This window comes from Branchiostoma belcheri, unplaced genomic scaffold (genome assembly GCF_001625305.1).
Source record: "Branchiostoma belcheri isolate BF01 breed outbred unplaced genomic scaffold, Haploidv18h27 scaffold179, whole genome shotgun sequence".
NCBI classification, from domain to species: Eukaryota; Metazoa; Chordata; class Leptocardii; order Amphioxiformes; family Branchiostomatidae; genus Branchiostoma; species Branchiostoma belcheri.
The window spans coordinates 85,255-101,273 of NW_017803257.1; the positions used below are offsets into that span (position 1 = coordinate 85,255).

Below are 16,019 nucleotides of genomic sequence, written 5' to 3' on the forward strand. Positions count from 1 at the left end.
TCACATGACCTTACTAATGTTAGCACAAAGGTCAACAAACTTCAATGTAAACACAGTACTGGCATTATCTGTAGGAGGCTTATAGAACTGGGGGTTTGGTGGTCTTCGGCTGTTTTCTGATTAGCCACCGTAGCAGGCTTATAGAATTGGGGGTTTGGTGGTCTTCGGCTGTTTTCTGATTAGCCTCTGTAGCAGGCTTATAGAACTGGGGGTTTGGTGGTCTTCGGCTGTTTTCTGATTAGCCTCCGTAGCTGGCTTATAGAACTGGGGGTTTAGTGGTCTTTGGCTGTTTTCTGATTAGCCCAGTTCTAAAAAACGGGGGGTAATTCAACCAGGCCGGCTATATTGTCTATATGCAATCAGAAAATAGCACATAAAAGCTCCCAAAGACCATGAAACCCCCCCAAAACCCCAGTTTTTTGGCATGCTATGGAGCCTACATTATCTGAGGGTAAACACAATTAGAATCATTAGTTTATAAATTATCATTGTAATTAATGTCTGAAGTTCACTAAAAAAAGACAAGGTTAAAATCATTTTACATTGAAGGTGTTTTATAGTGGTAAACAAAAAGTACATATTTATTACATATATATACATACATGTATACTGCTGACATCAGCAATTATTACATAAATATGGAATTTCTATGTCAATACATCGTGTAATTTCTCAGTTGACATAATTTTCTACATAGTATTTTCTTCAAAGTGTATCTTCGAAAAAACTTACAGCTATCAAAATAATTGTATTGTTGTCCGGGAAGTTTGGTACATTTCAATTAAAAAAAATCTGTGGCTAGAATTCACTGATGGGAAAGAATAAACTAACACATCTCTTTATAACGTGTAATAATACATTTGTATCTGTACAAACATAAATCTGTTGTCAGTAATTTTTCACAATTGAATTCACACTTTTAAATAGTCATCAATAGTCTAGAACAATGTATAGTAAAATTGACTCTAATTATCATAATTATATTAATCACTATCATTAAGTTTTCAAATGTCTTAACACAAACAGTATTAGATATCTTCTCATTATCTCATAGCTAACGTAGAATTTAAAAAAAAACTGATACAAAGATTTACGTAAAATGAAGACAGTATGTCAAAATAACGAACCTATTTGGTACCTACAAGTCCTATGTATGTTCCTCCTACTTGCACATTAGCACCAAATACATCATAATTTATGCAGGGCATAGATTTGGGCTTGCACATGTTTTTTTTAAGAATTATGTAAAATTTGTATGAATTCTTTGGCACCCCTGGTTTATTATTCTTTTAATTATTGTAAACTTTTTTACTGATAAGCAGCTTGTGCAAAAATCGGTAAAAACCATCTTCCATAATCTCGGTAAGTCACTCTGTCAGATCTCTACACAATGTTGAGTAAAGAGACTCTTTTTACACAACCAAGTCTTTTATTCAGCCCGTAATCATGCATATATATGTGTGTGTGTGTGTGTGTGTGTGTGTGTGTGTGTGTGTGTGTGTGGACATGTAAATACTGTACGTTTGGGAATGCATCTATAGCAGCGACACCTGTGCTGCAGTGTAATGTGAACCAGACTCGCCCTGAGGAAGGTGACAGACGGTCACCGAAATGTCGGCTGAATTGGTTGTGTAAAAAGAGTCTCTTTACTCAGCAAACTAAACTATTCACAGATATCTCTCATGGTCTGGTTTGTTATACCAAAGGTCAGTTATACCGGCTATACAGATACTAATACAGATGTTCGTGGTAAGTCAGAATTATTTCTACACAATGTTCTTTTCCCTGATCGGCTCGTTTCGCAGAAATCTCTCGAAGCCGAACCTCCTGAGATCTATCGTTTTGAAGTCTCCGTCCAGGAGTAACTCTGCCACCGCCCTCCCCACCGCGGGCGCTTGCTGAATCCCGTGCCCGCTGAACCCGTTTGCGAAGTAAAGGTTGTCGTAGATGGGGTGAGTTCCGATGATGGCGTTCTGATCGACTGTATTGTAGTCATAGTAACCAGCCCACGCCATTCTTAGCTGTGGAGGGGGGTAGTAGCATGTTGTAGTTTGATTTGATTTGATTTATTAGACTGTATAACTATAAGACATATGTACACAGCCTGGAATGCCCAACAAGCCAGAGGTTATTATAAAGGGCTAGCCCTCACAACAAGAACATAAACAATTCGGAACAGGTAGCAGTTAACAGTGTCGGTTACACTTCAGATAAACATACTTAGTTCATTTCACTTATTGGGAATGAAACAGTGCATGACAAGTGTTAGCCAGGCAGCAGCAAGGCTGGTAGTGGCTACCTCTGATACATACAGAATAATACTAGCCATAACAACATACAAGACCTACGACAAAATATGTTGTAGTTTTGACATCCAGACAGAGACCCTGAAGCTGCGAATTTCCCAGCTATGTCTTTCAACCAGCATAGGGGTGTTTTTTTAGGGGTGAACCTTCTGATCCTACATAAATCTTTAAAAAAAAGCAAATTTGACTTAAGAATGAAGCCAAAAAAGAGTAATAACATTTTTTTGGGAGAATACTAGACCCCTGCTGTGGCCTTGTTTTTGCACTGCAGAAAGTTGCCCTTCTGTACCTGACCCCTACGCTGTGAAAAACTCCTGGTGAGAACTCTGATTTCCCTACCTTGAGTTCCTCGAAAGCCTGGACCCTGTGTGCCAGGATGGGCCAGATGGTCTCGTTGAAGTAGTTGTAGTCCACTTCCAAATGGTTGGCATCTGGTTCTTCATGCTGAAACCACAATCAAACATTTCAACAATTTAAATCAAAGATTGGTTTGGAGAGCATTGTGATACTACAGAAAACAGATAGGGGGCACAACTAAATCCTTAAAGTTTATACTAACACATCATCACCATCATTTTGCCTCCAGATTTAATCAGAGGAGGTACACTTGATAAAGTTACTCCAATACACCCTGTCCCTCATAGCGGACACTAGAGCAGTCCATGTGAGATCAGTATCTCTTTCTAACATTGACAAAAGTGTAGTATATGGTAGTAAATACACATCATATCTATTCTTGTCATTCCTAGTTGAATCTACAGTGTGCTAAAGGTTAACCTTCTCCCCGGTGCCTAACCCTGTAACCAATAGTTTAAAGGTTGTTGGAACAAAAGTTCTCTTATGATTGACAGTGTGGGAGATAGGGATCACCAGTGAGAGTGTTTTTGTGCTGGAATTTTGACTGACGTGTCACCCGCTATTCCTGTACTCACAGTCTGTAAGAATCGGTAGCCAAAGGGCTACTTCAGTATGCTAATAACTAATAATTAAATAAGGCTTAAGAAATAAATAAGGCTTAAGGTTATGTATCCAAATCTGGACCACTGACCTCCTCTGGTGACTTCCCACACAGATAGTTCCCGGCTAGCCCCTCCCTCCTGAAGTACGTTCCTGACGGGTCCACCACCATGGGGCAGTCCAACCCAGGGCCGCGAGGACAGTGGTACACATACACGTACCTGAGAAATACCAGCCCAAAAAAGAACAAGAAACAGTCATGCCTTCAAATATCAATATCAACCAATGATTTAGGTTTCCAAAAACTACAAGAACTATCGTAGAGTGGAACTGGTTGAAACCAAGCACAGTTGAGGCATCATTACTAAAAGAGCTTTAACAACTTCTGCAATTAAATGAGCAAAGATTGAATGTAATAAGTAGTTTTGGTGTGATATACAATGTAGCTAGCTGCTGCTGTGCTGCGTGCCTGTGAAGCTGGACTGGTGTGTTACGCCAAAGGGCGGTTATACTGGCTATACAGATACAAAATGGTTTATTTGAAAAAAAAAGGAAAGTAAATTATCTTGATCCAGCTTTAGCTCTCTGAATTGCATCTTCCACTGGTCATGACAGAGAAGACAGACAAGTTATGTACAGTATTTACAGGTTCATTGTACCAAAGAAGAAATGGTTTGACAATGTAAAGGACTGAATTTCCACCACTTGAACCTACATAACGTCAACCCACAGGATAGGGGCAAATGGTGGGCTGCAATCAATTGAAAGCCGCGGTGTTGAAGTGCAAGCACGGGACGGGGAACAACAGACGATAAACCGGATAGTGAGTAAGGGTGAGTTACAAAATTAAATACACGTACCTCTTGCGCGGTTCTACCGGCAGCGGTGCCTGCAGTTCCCAGTCCAGCCCCATGGGATCCTCCTGGCCAATCCCGATCATCCTTGCGATGTCTTGCGCCCAGGGACCGGCTGTGTTGATATAATGTCCTGCCTGCACATTCTGGTACTGGATACTGTTGATCATTTTTACCTGTAAGACCAGGGCAGGGCACAAAATTAATTTTTGGCGATGTCTCAGGGAGGAACCTAATGGTACAGTATTGTGTGCAACTTGCAAGAATTCTAGTAGAAATTGGACAGGAATTTTGTCCACAGGAATGGAATGTCCACCGGAATGTCTCCCAGCTCTGTTTGCTGACATGCCCACATTCCTGGAAACCCTTGGGAAAACCTGTCTGCCCCGGATGCCCTACTTTCTGTGACCCAGGGCTCATTCACTATACACTCAGGGGGGAGGAGTGCACTGTATCTGTCTAGACTTAACAGGTACCAAGGCTTCCTCAAAATCATTTTATCATGGCAGTGTCATGCAAAAAAATAACCCTACAAAAACCTTCTTGTCCGCCGTACCTTGACATGTGATATCTTCTTACAGAGCCGTCCCTCGATCATGCCTGGTTTGGCATCCACGATGAGGTCAGTGACCTCCCCGTGGCAGTGGTTCACTCCCAGGGAGATCGCTTTCTTCTTCAGGGCCATCAGCAGCAGCCAGGGGTCGAACCACCCTTCATTCTCCATACCTGAGGGGAAATCACAGTTATCTATTATAAAGTCAATGACCTAAATCAGATGTCTATCACCATGGTAACTGATAGTGTAGCAGACACCCTGTGGTGAGCCATCAACAGCAGCCAGGGGTCGAACCAGCCTTCATTCTCCATTCCTGAGGAAACATGAGTGAGTGAGTGTGTGAGTGAGTGAGTGAGTGAGTGAGTGAGTGAGTGAGTGAGTGAGTGTGTGAGTGAGTGAGTGTGTGAGTGTGTGAGTGAGTGAGTGAGTGTGTGTGTGAGTGATGAGTGAGTGAATGAGTGAGTGGCAGTGATGAGTGACTGAGTGAGTGATGAGTGAGTGAGAGTGTGAGTGAGTGTGTGAGTGAGTGATGAGTGAGTGAATGAGTGAGTGGCAGTGATGAGTGACTGTGAGTGAGTGAGTGAGAGTGTGAGTGAGTGAGTGAGTGAGTGAGTGAGTGAGTGTGAGTGAGTGAGTGAGTGAGTGAGTGAGTGAGTGAGTGAGTGAGTGAGTGAGTGAGTGAGTTCACTCCCAGAGAGATCGCTTTCTTCTTCAGAGCCATCAGCAGCAGCCAGGGGTCGAACCAGCCTTCATTCTCCATTCCTGAGGGAAAATCACAGTAACTGTTATATATTCATCCAGGACACAGTTAGATACAACAGACTACTTCCAAAGAATGGACAGGGACAAATGGCCAAAGAAGATCCTCACACAGATGTAGAGGGTCCAAACCCTTGTGGTCCCCCAAGAAGGAAATGGTCTGACAACATAAAGGAGGACCTCCATCACTTGAACTTAGATAACATCAACCCATAGAACAGAGGCAAATGGCAGGCTGCCATCAAGCCCCAGTATTGCAGTGCAAGAATGTCTAACCCTCGGAAGACAGGGAACAACAGACGTTAGACTGGATAGAGAGAGAGAGAGAGAGATCTACCTAGGTTGAAAAAAAAATGTTGTGTTTCCTGTTTCAATAAGAAAGAAATGATGCAAATAATGTACCTACCATAGTTTCCCAACTCTATCCCTTCAGTGTTGAGCCATGGGAATTTCACCTCTAGTTGTCTCTTGGTGAACAGCCTCACTTTGGCACCTAGTGCTCTATGTGCAGAATAATAGCATCTGTTTAGATATTACATCATGATTATGTCTATTCTCTTCATTCAGTCACAAATTACTTTAGTTATTGCAATCTGTACAAAAAAAACAATGGTCAAATGTACATGTATCACATGCATTCATCATCATCATATTCTTTATTGACACAACAAAAAAGTACAGGGACTTTGACGTATGGTCTTCTACAACTAAAAGATCTAACAAAGCTAAATACATGTTAAACCTTTATTGTTATCTCATACATATATTCTGTATGTCAGTGGCATCAATAAAGGTTTAACTATTCTCTCTAACATGTGGTCTCTAAGATTGAAACATTCTTTAATGTATTTTCTTATTTGAACTTACAAGAAACAAGATTCACAAGTCAAAACATAAATACTATATGACAGGCTAGCAGTTAATTGACACATACAGTGGTTACTCACATCTGTGTGTCGTGTGCTTGCTTCAGTTGTTCTGCCCCTTCTGCTGTTGCCAGAAACAAGTAGCCCTGAAAAACAGAAATTTTACAGATCAGAACAGAGTCAGAAATGGGATGCTTAAATTTCTTAAATAACCCTCATGTTTAATATAATGAATTGAAACTGGGATCAAGCTTTGATCTCTGAATGGTAAACCATGAAAATAAACCACCGAGACAAGCTTTGCATTTACAACACAAGGATAGAAATACTGTGTGCATATGCACCTTAAAATTGAGCTGGGGCTGTGCAGGTATTTTTGATGTCTACCTGCGCTTAACCTGCACTGATCCATGTATTGGGTTCATATATGCATGTAGGTGTATGTGGATTTTTATTTGCTGCATTGATGGTTTCCACCTATGAAATATAATGTGGCAATGGCTTCTACATGGTTTTTAGTGTAATCCATACTTCCAAAATTCACAACATTACAGTTCAAACTTGTTTCATAATGACTTCTACCAACACAGATGAACTTCCAAGATAAAGTCTGTATTCCTACCTGAGGGTTAAACTGCACGTCCGGTGGGTCTTCCTCGTAAACGCTGAGGTACTCTCGGATGTTTCGGATGAAGTGAGAAGAGAACATGGACATGTTGATGTTTTCGGGCAGGGTGAACTGTTGCCTGATGGACCCCACAGATAACACCGTGGACGCTCGCGTGTACTGTGGGTGGGAGAAAAGTCTGGTTTAGTATCCAGTGGTAGAAAATACTTTTTTCAGTGTTCTACAATATCCCAGAATGTCAACTCAAAATGAGCAGAAATCCAGTCAGAAGCTCTGAGGAAAGGGTCTGATAGACACTGAAACGTCAGCGCTAAGTTAAGAAATCTTGGTTGTGTAAAAGAAGCCTTTTTTTCAGTGTCCTGCAATATTGCAGAATGTCAAAATTTTGCTCTGCAGTTCGGAAATACTTTCTGCAAAGAAACACATGAGAGGAAAGGCTGTGGTTTAGTAACCGTATTCCTAAGTCCTAGATAAAAATGGTGTGTTTACTGTTGCCCAACCAACCCTAGAAAAAACTGGTGACCCCAGCCTTTTTTTGGGTGAGAGCCTGCAAGGGACATAAATTATTCGAGCTGATCAACCTCTTCTAGCTCCATGCATGATCTGACACTTGAGTGATGAAACATCTTACAGTTTATTTTCCAACATTGACATTGAAAACTTAAGTGTCCACAAGTTTTTCCTTTGTTATATAGAATTGTATAATTTGGATCTCTAGAGAGCCAAAGGATAACACTGTAGATGCTCGTAACACTGTAGATGCTCGGGTGTACTGTATGTGGGACGAAAGTCTACCGGCTCTTAAAACTTAGCGTACAGCATTGTCTGGACCTCATATATTCGTATACAGATACTTACAGGAGGATCCTTCTCGACCATGAGAACGTTGAGTCCGATTTTCCCGCGAGCTTTCCTGGGTACTTTCCGCATCAGCCAGGACCCCCCCATGCAGGCCCCCATATATACGTAATACAGGTACTTACGGAAGGATCCTTCTCGACCACGAGAACATTGAGTCCGATTTTCCCGCGAGCTTTCCTGGGTACTTTCCTCATGAGCCAGTAGGCAGTGGACCAGCCCATCACACCACCACCCATTATCACTATGTCGTAGTTGTTTATAGGCATGTTCGGGTTGTCCCAGCTGTAAACATAAGCAACAAAACAATGTAAGTTGAAACGAGCCCTTCTCTTTTCGATAAGTGCAACGGGCTATTTAACGTGCTCGGGGTGTGGGTCTCCCCAAACATCGTACAGTAGGTAGGTTCGAATCCTACCATGTCACCGATCTTGTGCCCTTAGGAAAGACACTTTACTTTCCTCACTTCGCTCAGGTGGAAATGAGTACCTAGCTTCGGTTGGGGACGAACATGATCTGTTCCCACATTTTCCATCCTACAAAAAAGCGAGAAGAAGTTGACCACTCTGTATTAGCTCAGTAACTATAACACTTTGTATTAGCCTGGTAATACATGTACTATTAGTACCCTTGTATATATGTTCCTTATGTATGTATGTATGTCTTAGTCAAGTAGTGTATCTTTTGTCTCCACTTTTCTACATACGTCTGTAACGTGTATGTTAAGTCTTGACCTGTACCTAGCCCGTCGTGGCATGAATGTACAATAAAGGTACTTCCTTTCATTTCATATATCTTGCTGTACTAAGCTTACCCGGCAGTGAACCCAGGGCCTGGTGTTATAGCCGTTTTCATCCGCTGTTTCGCCTTATCCCATCCTTCGTCAAAAATCTTCATGTACCCGGGAACAAACGTGCGTCTAAAAGTTCTTATAGCATTCATGATGTTTACTGGGGAGAGAAAAAAGGCTGGGGTAAAGAGAAGAGAAGTTAGAGAATCTCTGAAAACAACAACTTCGTCAGCTGTCACATGCCATAGTGACCTGCGGATGACCTGACCTCATATTTAGCTGACCGCGAAAATTTAAACGTTGCCTGAAAAAATTATAAAGACTTATGAGGGTAACCATAGCCAAATTTCTAAATGGTAAATAAAATGACATAATTATATTTATGTAAACACATTCTAAATATATTGGAAACAATTGTAGTTACCGTAAATTCATGACGAAAGGTTTACGGATACAGCATTTGCGTGAGGCATCATACAAAACGCAGCGAACACCAAACAAAGGGTCCTAACAGGGTCATAGCAAAGGGGAGGGGAGGGGGAGGGGCAGATTTTTTTAAAACAAGTTTGCCCCAAATTTTAGATGTTTTCTTCCGTAATGGACATGTGGCATATAGCGAAGAATGTAGGAAAATGTTAACAATAACACCATTCAACTATCTGAACTGTAGATGATCTATTAATGTACTCTACGCATCATAGACATATGCACCGCCGTGCTATTTTAGATGGAGGAGTGGGGACATCTAGCGGTTTGTGTTAGAACGACACCACACCTCAAGGCTCAATGCAGCCAAAATGTGGTAGCCTCTACCAGGCTTCGGGACGTGGCTAGAAGAGTAGAGATAGGTTCGATAAGTATATCGTAACGTTAACTTTACACGTAGAACTTCATGCTAGCAAATAGTCTTATATCACCACATTTTTCTTGTCACTGTGTCTGTTTGCAATTAGCCCTCGGGCATGAATTTGCAATAAACAACTCTAAAGTCTATGATAACATGCCAAGGAAGTTGGTCTGCTAGAATTTACAGTTTGCCGCACCCGAACTGTATTCTCTACTAAAATTTTTTGACCAATAAGAGAGCGGCTGCATTTACGAGAGAAACGAATTATCAGTTCAACCAATGACAGCTTGGTAATTAGAAGTTTGACCAATGAGAGAGCGGCTGCATTTCCGAATCCGTGAACTAGGTGTCATCAGCGGGATCTACCAACTACTGGTAGGGGGTGGGGAGAGGGCTGCGTGTTTTTTTAGTGTATAATATCGAGATAGAACAGCAAATACTGAACGCATTCAAAAGCTCTATCTACATTAAAACTTCAACTAACTGCACACGAATTCCTGGAGGATTTTGAAGTAGACATTTCCATTCTGGTACCTCATTTCTGTCATGAATGTTATTGAGCCAATATGAGGGTCTGCATGGGGGGTAGTGACTACGAATTTCGCAAAAATTTTCGACGCCCACATAGGAGTTAACGTTACATTAAATTCTCAGAGCTGATTACGACTTTACGCTTTTGGCTAATACTGATTACGAATTACGTTGATTTTTGGGGAGACTGCCCACGGATTACGAAGACTAAAAAGGCCTGATTACGCCTTACAAAAATCGGCATGCAGGCCCCCAAAATGCCAATCACTGAGTCAGCCGGTCCCGGTAATGTATGCGAGCCACTGGCCGCTTTTCCCGCCACAAGACTTATGGCGTTATATTTGAAACAACTCAGGCCAAACGCATTTATACTACTTTATTTAGACAGACAGTGTCAAATTAGTGAAGGTTTCTGTCATAGAATTGTATATTCTCGTGGTTATTCTTGTTTTTTTGTCCGATTCTGGTCCAGCCTCTTGGCTGATTCATCTGTCAATCAACGGTCGTCCGTAGTTACCCCTTAGCATCAAAGCATCAACCATTAACCATGGGGGTGTGTTTTAAAATTGTCATCCTGTTTGAGTTGAAAAACGTATCACAAAAGAGACTCACAAGATGTTATATCCTTTATGTATTTCTCTATATGTATGGCATTTGTTGATTTGTTTCAAAGAGTGGGGCAAAGAGGTTGAAATAACATTTGCTTCTACATTTCTACCGAGTTACCGAAATGTTACAGTCCTGACCAATCATAAAGCCAGGATTCTGATGGAAAATTCCGTCCAAACTTTTCCCACCATTCGTAAAGTTGAACCCACAGGACTAACAACCTGCGTACGGCCGAGGGATTACGAGCGCACATCGGCGGCACACAAGGTAAGCTTTTTCTCCTTTTTCTAGCCGTAGAATTACACTGGCTACCCACGTATTACCTTTTGTAGTGTTCGCAGAGAAATTGGCGTATGTAAGGATGACTTTTGAGAAGTTTTTCGTAGAATTTCTGTGAAATTTCTTTCATCTGCATGTGGCGCCCGGCAAGCTTGTCTGGAAATTGTACGTTGTCCGGTCCAAAACATTTCCAAATTCTTCGTTTTTTCGTGAATGTGGTACCATAGACTGAGTGTAACTGGAGTTTTCAACCGAGATTTTAGCAATTTTCTGTCATGAATGTTCTTGAGCCAAAAATGCCAATCAGTCGGTCCCGGCTGCTCCCGGTAATGTATGCTCATTCCCGGACCTTTTTTCCCGCCACAAGTCTTCTGGCGTTTATTTGAAACAACTGACGCCAAACGCATTTATAGTACTTCATTTAGACAGATAGTGTCAAATTAGTGAACGTTTCTGTCATAGAATTGTATATTTTCGTGATTTTTGTCGTTTGTTGGCGGATTTTTGTCAAGCCTCTCGGCTGATTTATCTGTCAATCAACTCGTCGCCCGTAGTTACTGGTAATTGTTTTGGTCGTAATTTCGCCGAAAATCGACGTTTTCGCATACAGTTACCTCAGAATCATCGTGAACATTGTTCTGAAATTTTTTAGTGGTACTCAGTGCTTCATATTTCTTCGTTTAAACTGGAAAATGTGATTTACCGTCCACACCGTGGCCGGTAATGTATGCAGACTCCCCGTGCCGCGGTTCCCGCCAGAAATCCTGTTGCGTTTTTTTAAAACAACTTAACCAACCGTGTTTATGTCATTTTATTTAGATAGACACTGTCAGATTAGTGACGGTTTCTGTCATGACAATGTATATTTTCATGGTTTTTGTTGGGTTTTTTTGTCCGATTTTGGTCCAGCCTCTCGGCTGATTTATCTGTCAATCACCGGTCGCCCGTAGTTACCGGTAAATGTTTTGTTTTTTTGGTAGTAATTTCGCCGAAAATCTACGTTTTCGCTTACATTTACCTCAGAATCATCGTGAACATTGTTCAGGAATTTATTAGTGTTACTCGGTGCTTCATACTTCTTCGTTTAAACTGGAAAATGTGATTTACCGTCCACACGGCCCATGATAATGTATGCCGAGTCGCGGTTCCCGCCAGAAATCCAAGCCTGTTGCGTTTTTTTAAACAACTTAAGCCGACCGTGTTTATACCATTTTCTTTACACAACGAGTGTCAAATTAGGGAGGGTTTCTGTCATAAAAATCTATATTTCCATGGTTAAAGTTGATTTTTGCTCGATTGTGGTCCAGCATGTATGTATGTATGTATGTATGTGCGTATGCTCGGTACCGGGCCACGATTCCCGCCATATGCGTCATTTGATACGTGTTTGTACACTTTATGTAAACAGCCAGTGTCAAATTAGCGAAGGTTTCTGTCATGAAATGTCTGTTTTTATTCTTATAGTTGCTTTTTGCCCGATTTTGGCCAAGCCTCTCGGCAGCTGATTTATCCGTCAATCACCGGTTTCCCGTAGTTACCGAAGATGTTTTGGTCATTATGAAAAACTTAAACTTTTCTCCAACTCAAAATTTGACTCCACCTCAAACATGTTTTGGTCATGTTTCGCGCCACGATAATATATGCATAGCCCTGACTCCGACCGCCAAAAGACCTGTAGCGTTACATGTAACAACTTTAGCCAAGCATATTCGGAGCAATTTATTTGAACTGCCGGTGTCAAATTGTTGACGTTTTCTTTCGCGAAATGGCAAATTTTAATGTTTCTTGTTTCTTTTTTTTACCAGCTAAACCTAGGTTTCCAGTCCAGCCGGCCGGCCAAAGCCGGAGTTTGGATGCCATGGCGTCAGAATTCCTCCAGCCAAGTGCGTTTACTGTAAATTTCACTATTTCTAGCTCTAGCATGATACTATGTACACTGTGACTGTGATTAGCGCAGTGTGTTGACTGACTTCGTGTCCATATATCGTAGAGTTGACTGATTCTGTGCCCGTAACGTAGCGTTAAGCCTTGTGTTTTTTGTTAAATCTGCAGGATGCACCGACGAATTTACGCACCCCTCTCGTATCGGGGTGACCCCGGTCTGTCACATTTAACTAACTACTAGTCTTTCCTTTTGCACAGGGCGACCCTGATGGCAGAAGATGGTACTGCAGCACTCAACAGGTTCTGGCTGAATCTGAACTCGAGGATTGGATTGTGGGACTCGTTCCTTTATACCAGATGTTTCCTGAAGGAAGCAAGCTTCACGAAGACGACCAGATGGGATTTTAATTTTTTTTACCGTCAAACATAAAGAGTAAGGGAGGGGGGCGTTGGGAGACTTTAATTACATGCAATCTTTAGTGTGAACAGTTTTGTAGTTTATGTAGGGAATGTTTGGACACGGTGTGCCTTGTTTTTACTTTTATGCAATATTCATGTCATGTTACTTAGTAATAGATAGAATTTTGGGGTGAAGGGATACAATTTCTGAGACTTATACTTGTAGCTAAGTAAGATTGTTACTTGTTAAGATTTAAGAGATTGTACCATTCTACCTAAATAAGTTGGAAAATTGAGAGCATGAAAGTGATTTTCTTGGTGTTAATTTTTGCACCTGTTTATGCCATGGCTTGCTCTCTGATGCTCACATGCACTTGACGTTTAGACTTATAGCTTTTAGCGAAGGTAAGGTAAACGTAGGGACCGTTAGGGAAGTTAGGGAACGTAGTTAGTAGTCTAAGTGTGTGCTGACACAGGGAGCAAAATCCTGGCCTGCAAAAAAAGATTGTTTTTGTATAATCACAAGGCACACCAAAAACTTAGCTAGTCGTCGATGTTCGAGAGGAGCACTTATGTATTGCTGTGGAGAGGACAAGCCAGACCGCCCAGCTGAGATGCCAGAGGTGAGCCATGTGGGGACTGCATGCTGTACTAACATGTATTTTTTCTCCCTTGACAAAATTTGGGGGTACCTACAAACTCACGTAGCACTCACGTTGGGTAGGGCCAAACCATAACTAACCTGTCCTTCCTTTACTCCGGCAACTTCTGCCATTTTATGTTTTTTGTCCCATACTAGGGAGGGGAAAGCCTGGTTACCGGGCTAATATTATCCGCAGAGTGTTTATCCTCTCGAGAAATAGGTCTAGTAACCGGGCTATGGGAAACCGGGGTCCTTCCGAAAGGGCGTTTTTTTCTCTTCTTCTTTAGTTTGACTTTGTATACAGATCCTGACGTTGTGACGCTCAGTCTTCATTCGAGGAAGGAAGCAAGTTTCGAAGCTAACGAAGACTACAAGACCAGATGAGATTTTTCTTTCTTCCCGGTAAATGTAACGAGTAAGGGTGGGCGACATTGAAAGACTTTAAGCCAGAGTTTATACTACATAGTATTACCTTGTCTGGTCTGAAAAGTTTAGTAGCAGCCAGAAGCAGGGTACGAGGGAGGGAGGGGGGATGGAGTAAATTTGTTACTAACTTCTCTTCCGAAAGGGTTTTTTTCTCTTCTTTAGTTTGACTTTGTATACAGATCCTGACGTTCATCGTTTGAAGCAGATCGTGGTCTTTACCATCCAAACTCCTTGCTGTGAGGCTCAGTCTTCATTCGAGGAAGGAAGCAAGATTCGACCAAGACTACAAGACCAGATGAGATTTTTCTTTCTTCCCGTTAAATGTAACGAGTAAGGGTGGGCGGCGTTGAAAGACTTTTAAGCCAGAGGTTATACTACATACCTTGTCTGGTCTAAACAGTTTAGTAGCACCCAGAAACAGGGTACGAAGGAGGGAGTAGGGAGGGGGGATGGAGTGAATTTGTTACTAACTTCTCTGTTGAAGTGTTTGCTTTTCCAGTAGACCCCACCTCTTCACGTTGCCAGAAGGACCATGACGGAAGCCAGCAGAACTTCATAGGCCAACATAATTGTCTTCAACTGATATTCATTCAGTCGAAGTGCCAGCCTGCCACGTCAGCCAGCTGCGTTAGCGATCTAGGTAAGTTGGAAGGGAGGCAGCTTTATATTACACAACAAATGTTTTGAATTTTCATGTTTGAATTGGTTTTATTTATTGAAGTGTAACAGTATAATACATGTGGATCACAGGCAGCTGTTGCTAGTGTTGTGTCCCACACATAGAATATTACAAACGTATACAAAAAATATAACTAGATCTGGTGCTTACCAATAAAAGTAGAATAACATTATGATACATCTAATCTTCCGTTACGTCTCAGATCTTTCCACATTCCTGTATGTTTCTTCCACCTCAAACAGCTGGCTCGAAAACGCTCTTCCTTTTGCACACAGACGCGCCCCCTGATAGCAGAAGATGGTACTGCAGCGCACCACGGGTTCTGGCTGAATCTGAACTGGAAGGATGCCCGGTTGCATGGAGGGACTCATTCCTGTATACCAGACGTCTCCTGAAGTCAGCATTCTTCACGAAGACGACTAGACCAGATAAGATTTATCTCTTTTTTTCCATCGTCAAACGTAAAGATAGAATAAGTGGGTGGGGGTGGGGGGGGCGGGATAGAGGATGTTTGTCTTGTCTGGTTTGAATAGTTTGGTAGTTTATATGTAGAGATTGTTTGGACGTCCAATGTACCCATGATTCGACGTCCATTTGCACATTTCGACCTGCGTCTTCAGCTTATGCTTTGCGTATTTTGATATTTGCCTGTTTGGATTCTTCCGTGCCAGCATTTTGCAACTGCTTTCTTATTTTGAACTTCATCTTTCCATTTTCCAAGATTTGCATTTGCGGATTTTGACCTTCATTTTTCCAATTTGGATTTGCGGATTTTGACGTTCATTTTTCCAATTTGGATTTGCGGATTTTGACCTTCATTTTTCAATTTGGATTTGCGGATTTTGACCTTCATTTTTTCCCATTTGGATTTGAATTTGCGGATTTTGACCTTCATTTTTCCCATTTGGATTTGCGGATTTTGACCTAAGTTTTTCCCATTTGGATTTGCGGATTTTTCATGACCTTCATTTTTCCCATTTGGATTTGCGGATTTTGACCTTCATTTTTCCCATTTGGATTTGCGGATTTTGACCTTCATTTTTTTCCCCATTTTGGATTTTGCGGATTTTTGAACTTTCATTTTTTCCCCATTTTGGGATTTTGTCGGGATTTTTTGAAACTTCATTTTTTCCCCATGCCCCATTTGG

At 41.6% G+C, this 16,019-nt stretch overlaps 1 protein-coding gene across 1 annotated transcript; it reads right to left on the bottom strand.

Annotated features, from left to right (window-relative positions):
- Window positions 1–1,759: 1,759 nt before the first annotated feature.
- LOC109467240 (FAD-dependent oxidoreductase domain-containing protein 1-like) lies at window positions 1,760–8,064 on the bottom strand. Its single transcript, XM_019765181.1, has 9 exons — window positions 7,910–8,064; window positions 6,921–7,085; window positions 6,380–6,444; window positions 5,839–5,933; window positions 4,674–4,843; window positions 4,124–4,293; window positions 3,355–3,484; window positions 2,646–2,750; window positions 1,760–2,021 (listed from the first exon to the last, which is right to left on the bottom strand). The coding sequence occupies exons 1-9, from the start codon at window positions 8,051–8,053 to the stop codon at window positions 1,767–1,769; spliced, it is 1,299 nt and encodes a 432-aa protein (XP_019620740.1). The 5' UTR covers window positions 8,054–8,064; the 3' UTR covers window positions 1,760–1,766.
- Between the last annotated feature and the right edge of the window lie 7,955 nt (window positions 8,065–16,019).

Coding starts and splice junctions, on each gene's coding strand:
- LOC109467240 (XM_019765181.1), bottom strand. CDS start 8,053: ATGCCTATAAACAACTACGACATAGTGATAATGGGTGGTGGTGTGATG. Junction 6,445..6,920: donor ACGTGCAGTTTAACCCTCAG/GTAGGAATACAG, acceptor TCTGTTTTTCAG/GGCTACTTGTTTCTGGCAAC. Junction 4,844..5,838: donor GATAGAGTTGGGAAACTATG/GTAGGTACATTA, acceptor ATTTCCCCTCAG/GTATGGAGAATGAAGGGTGG.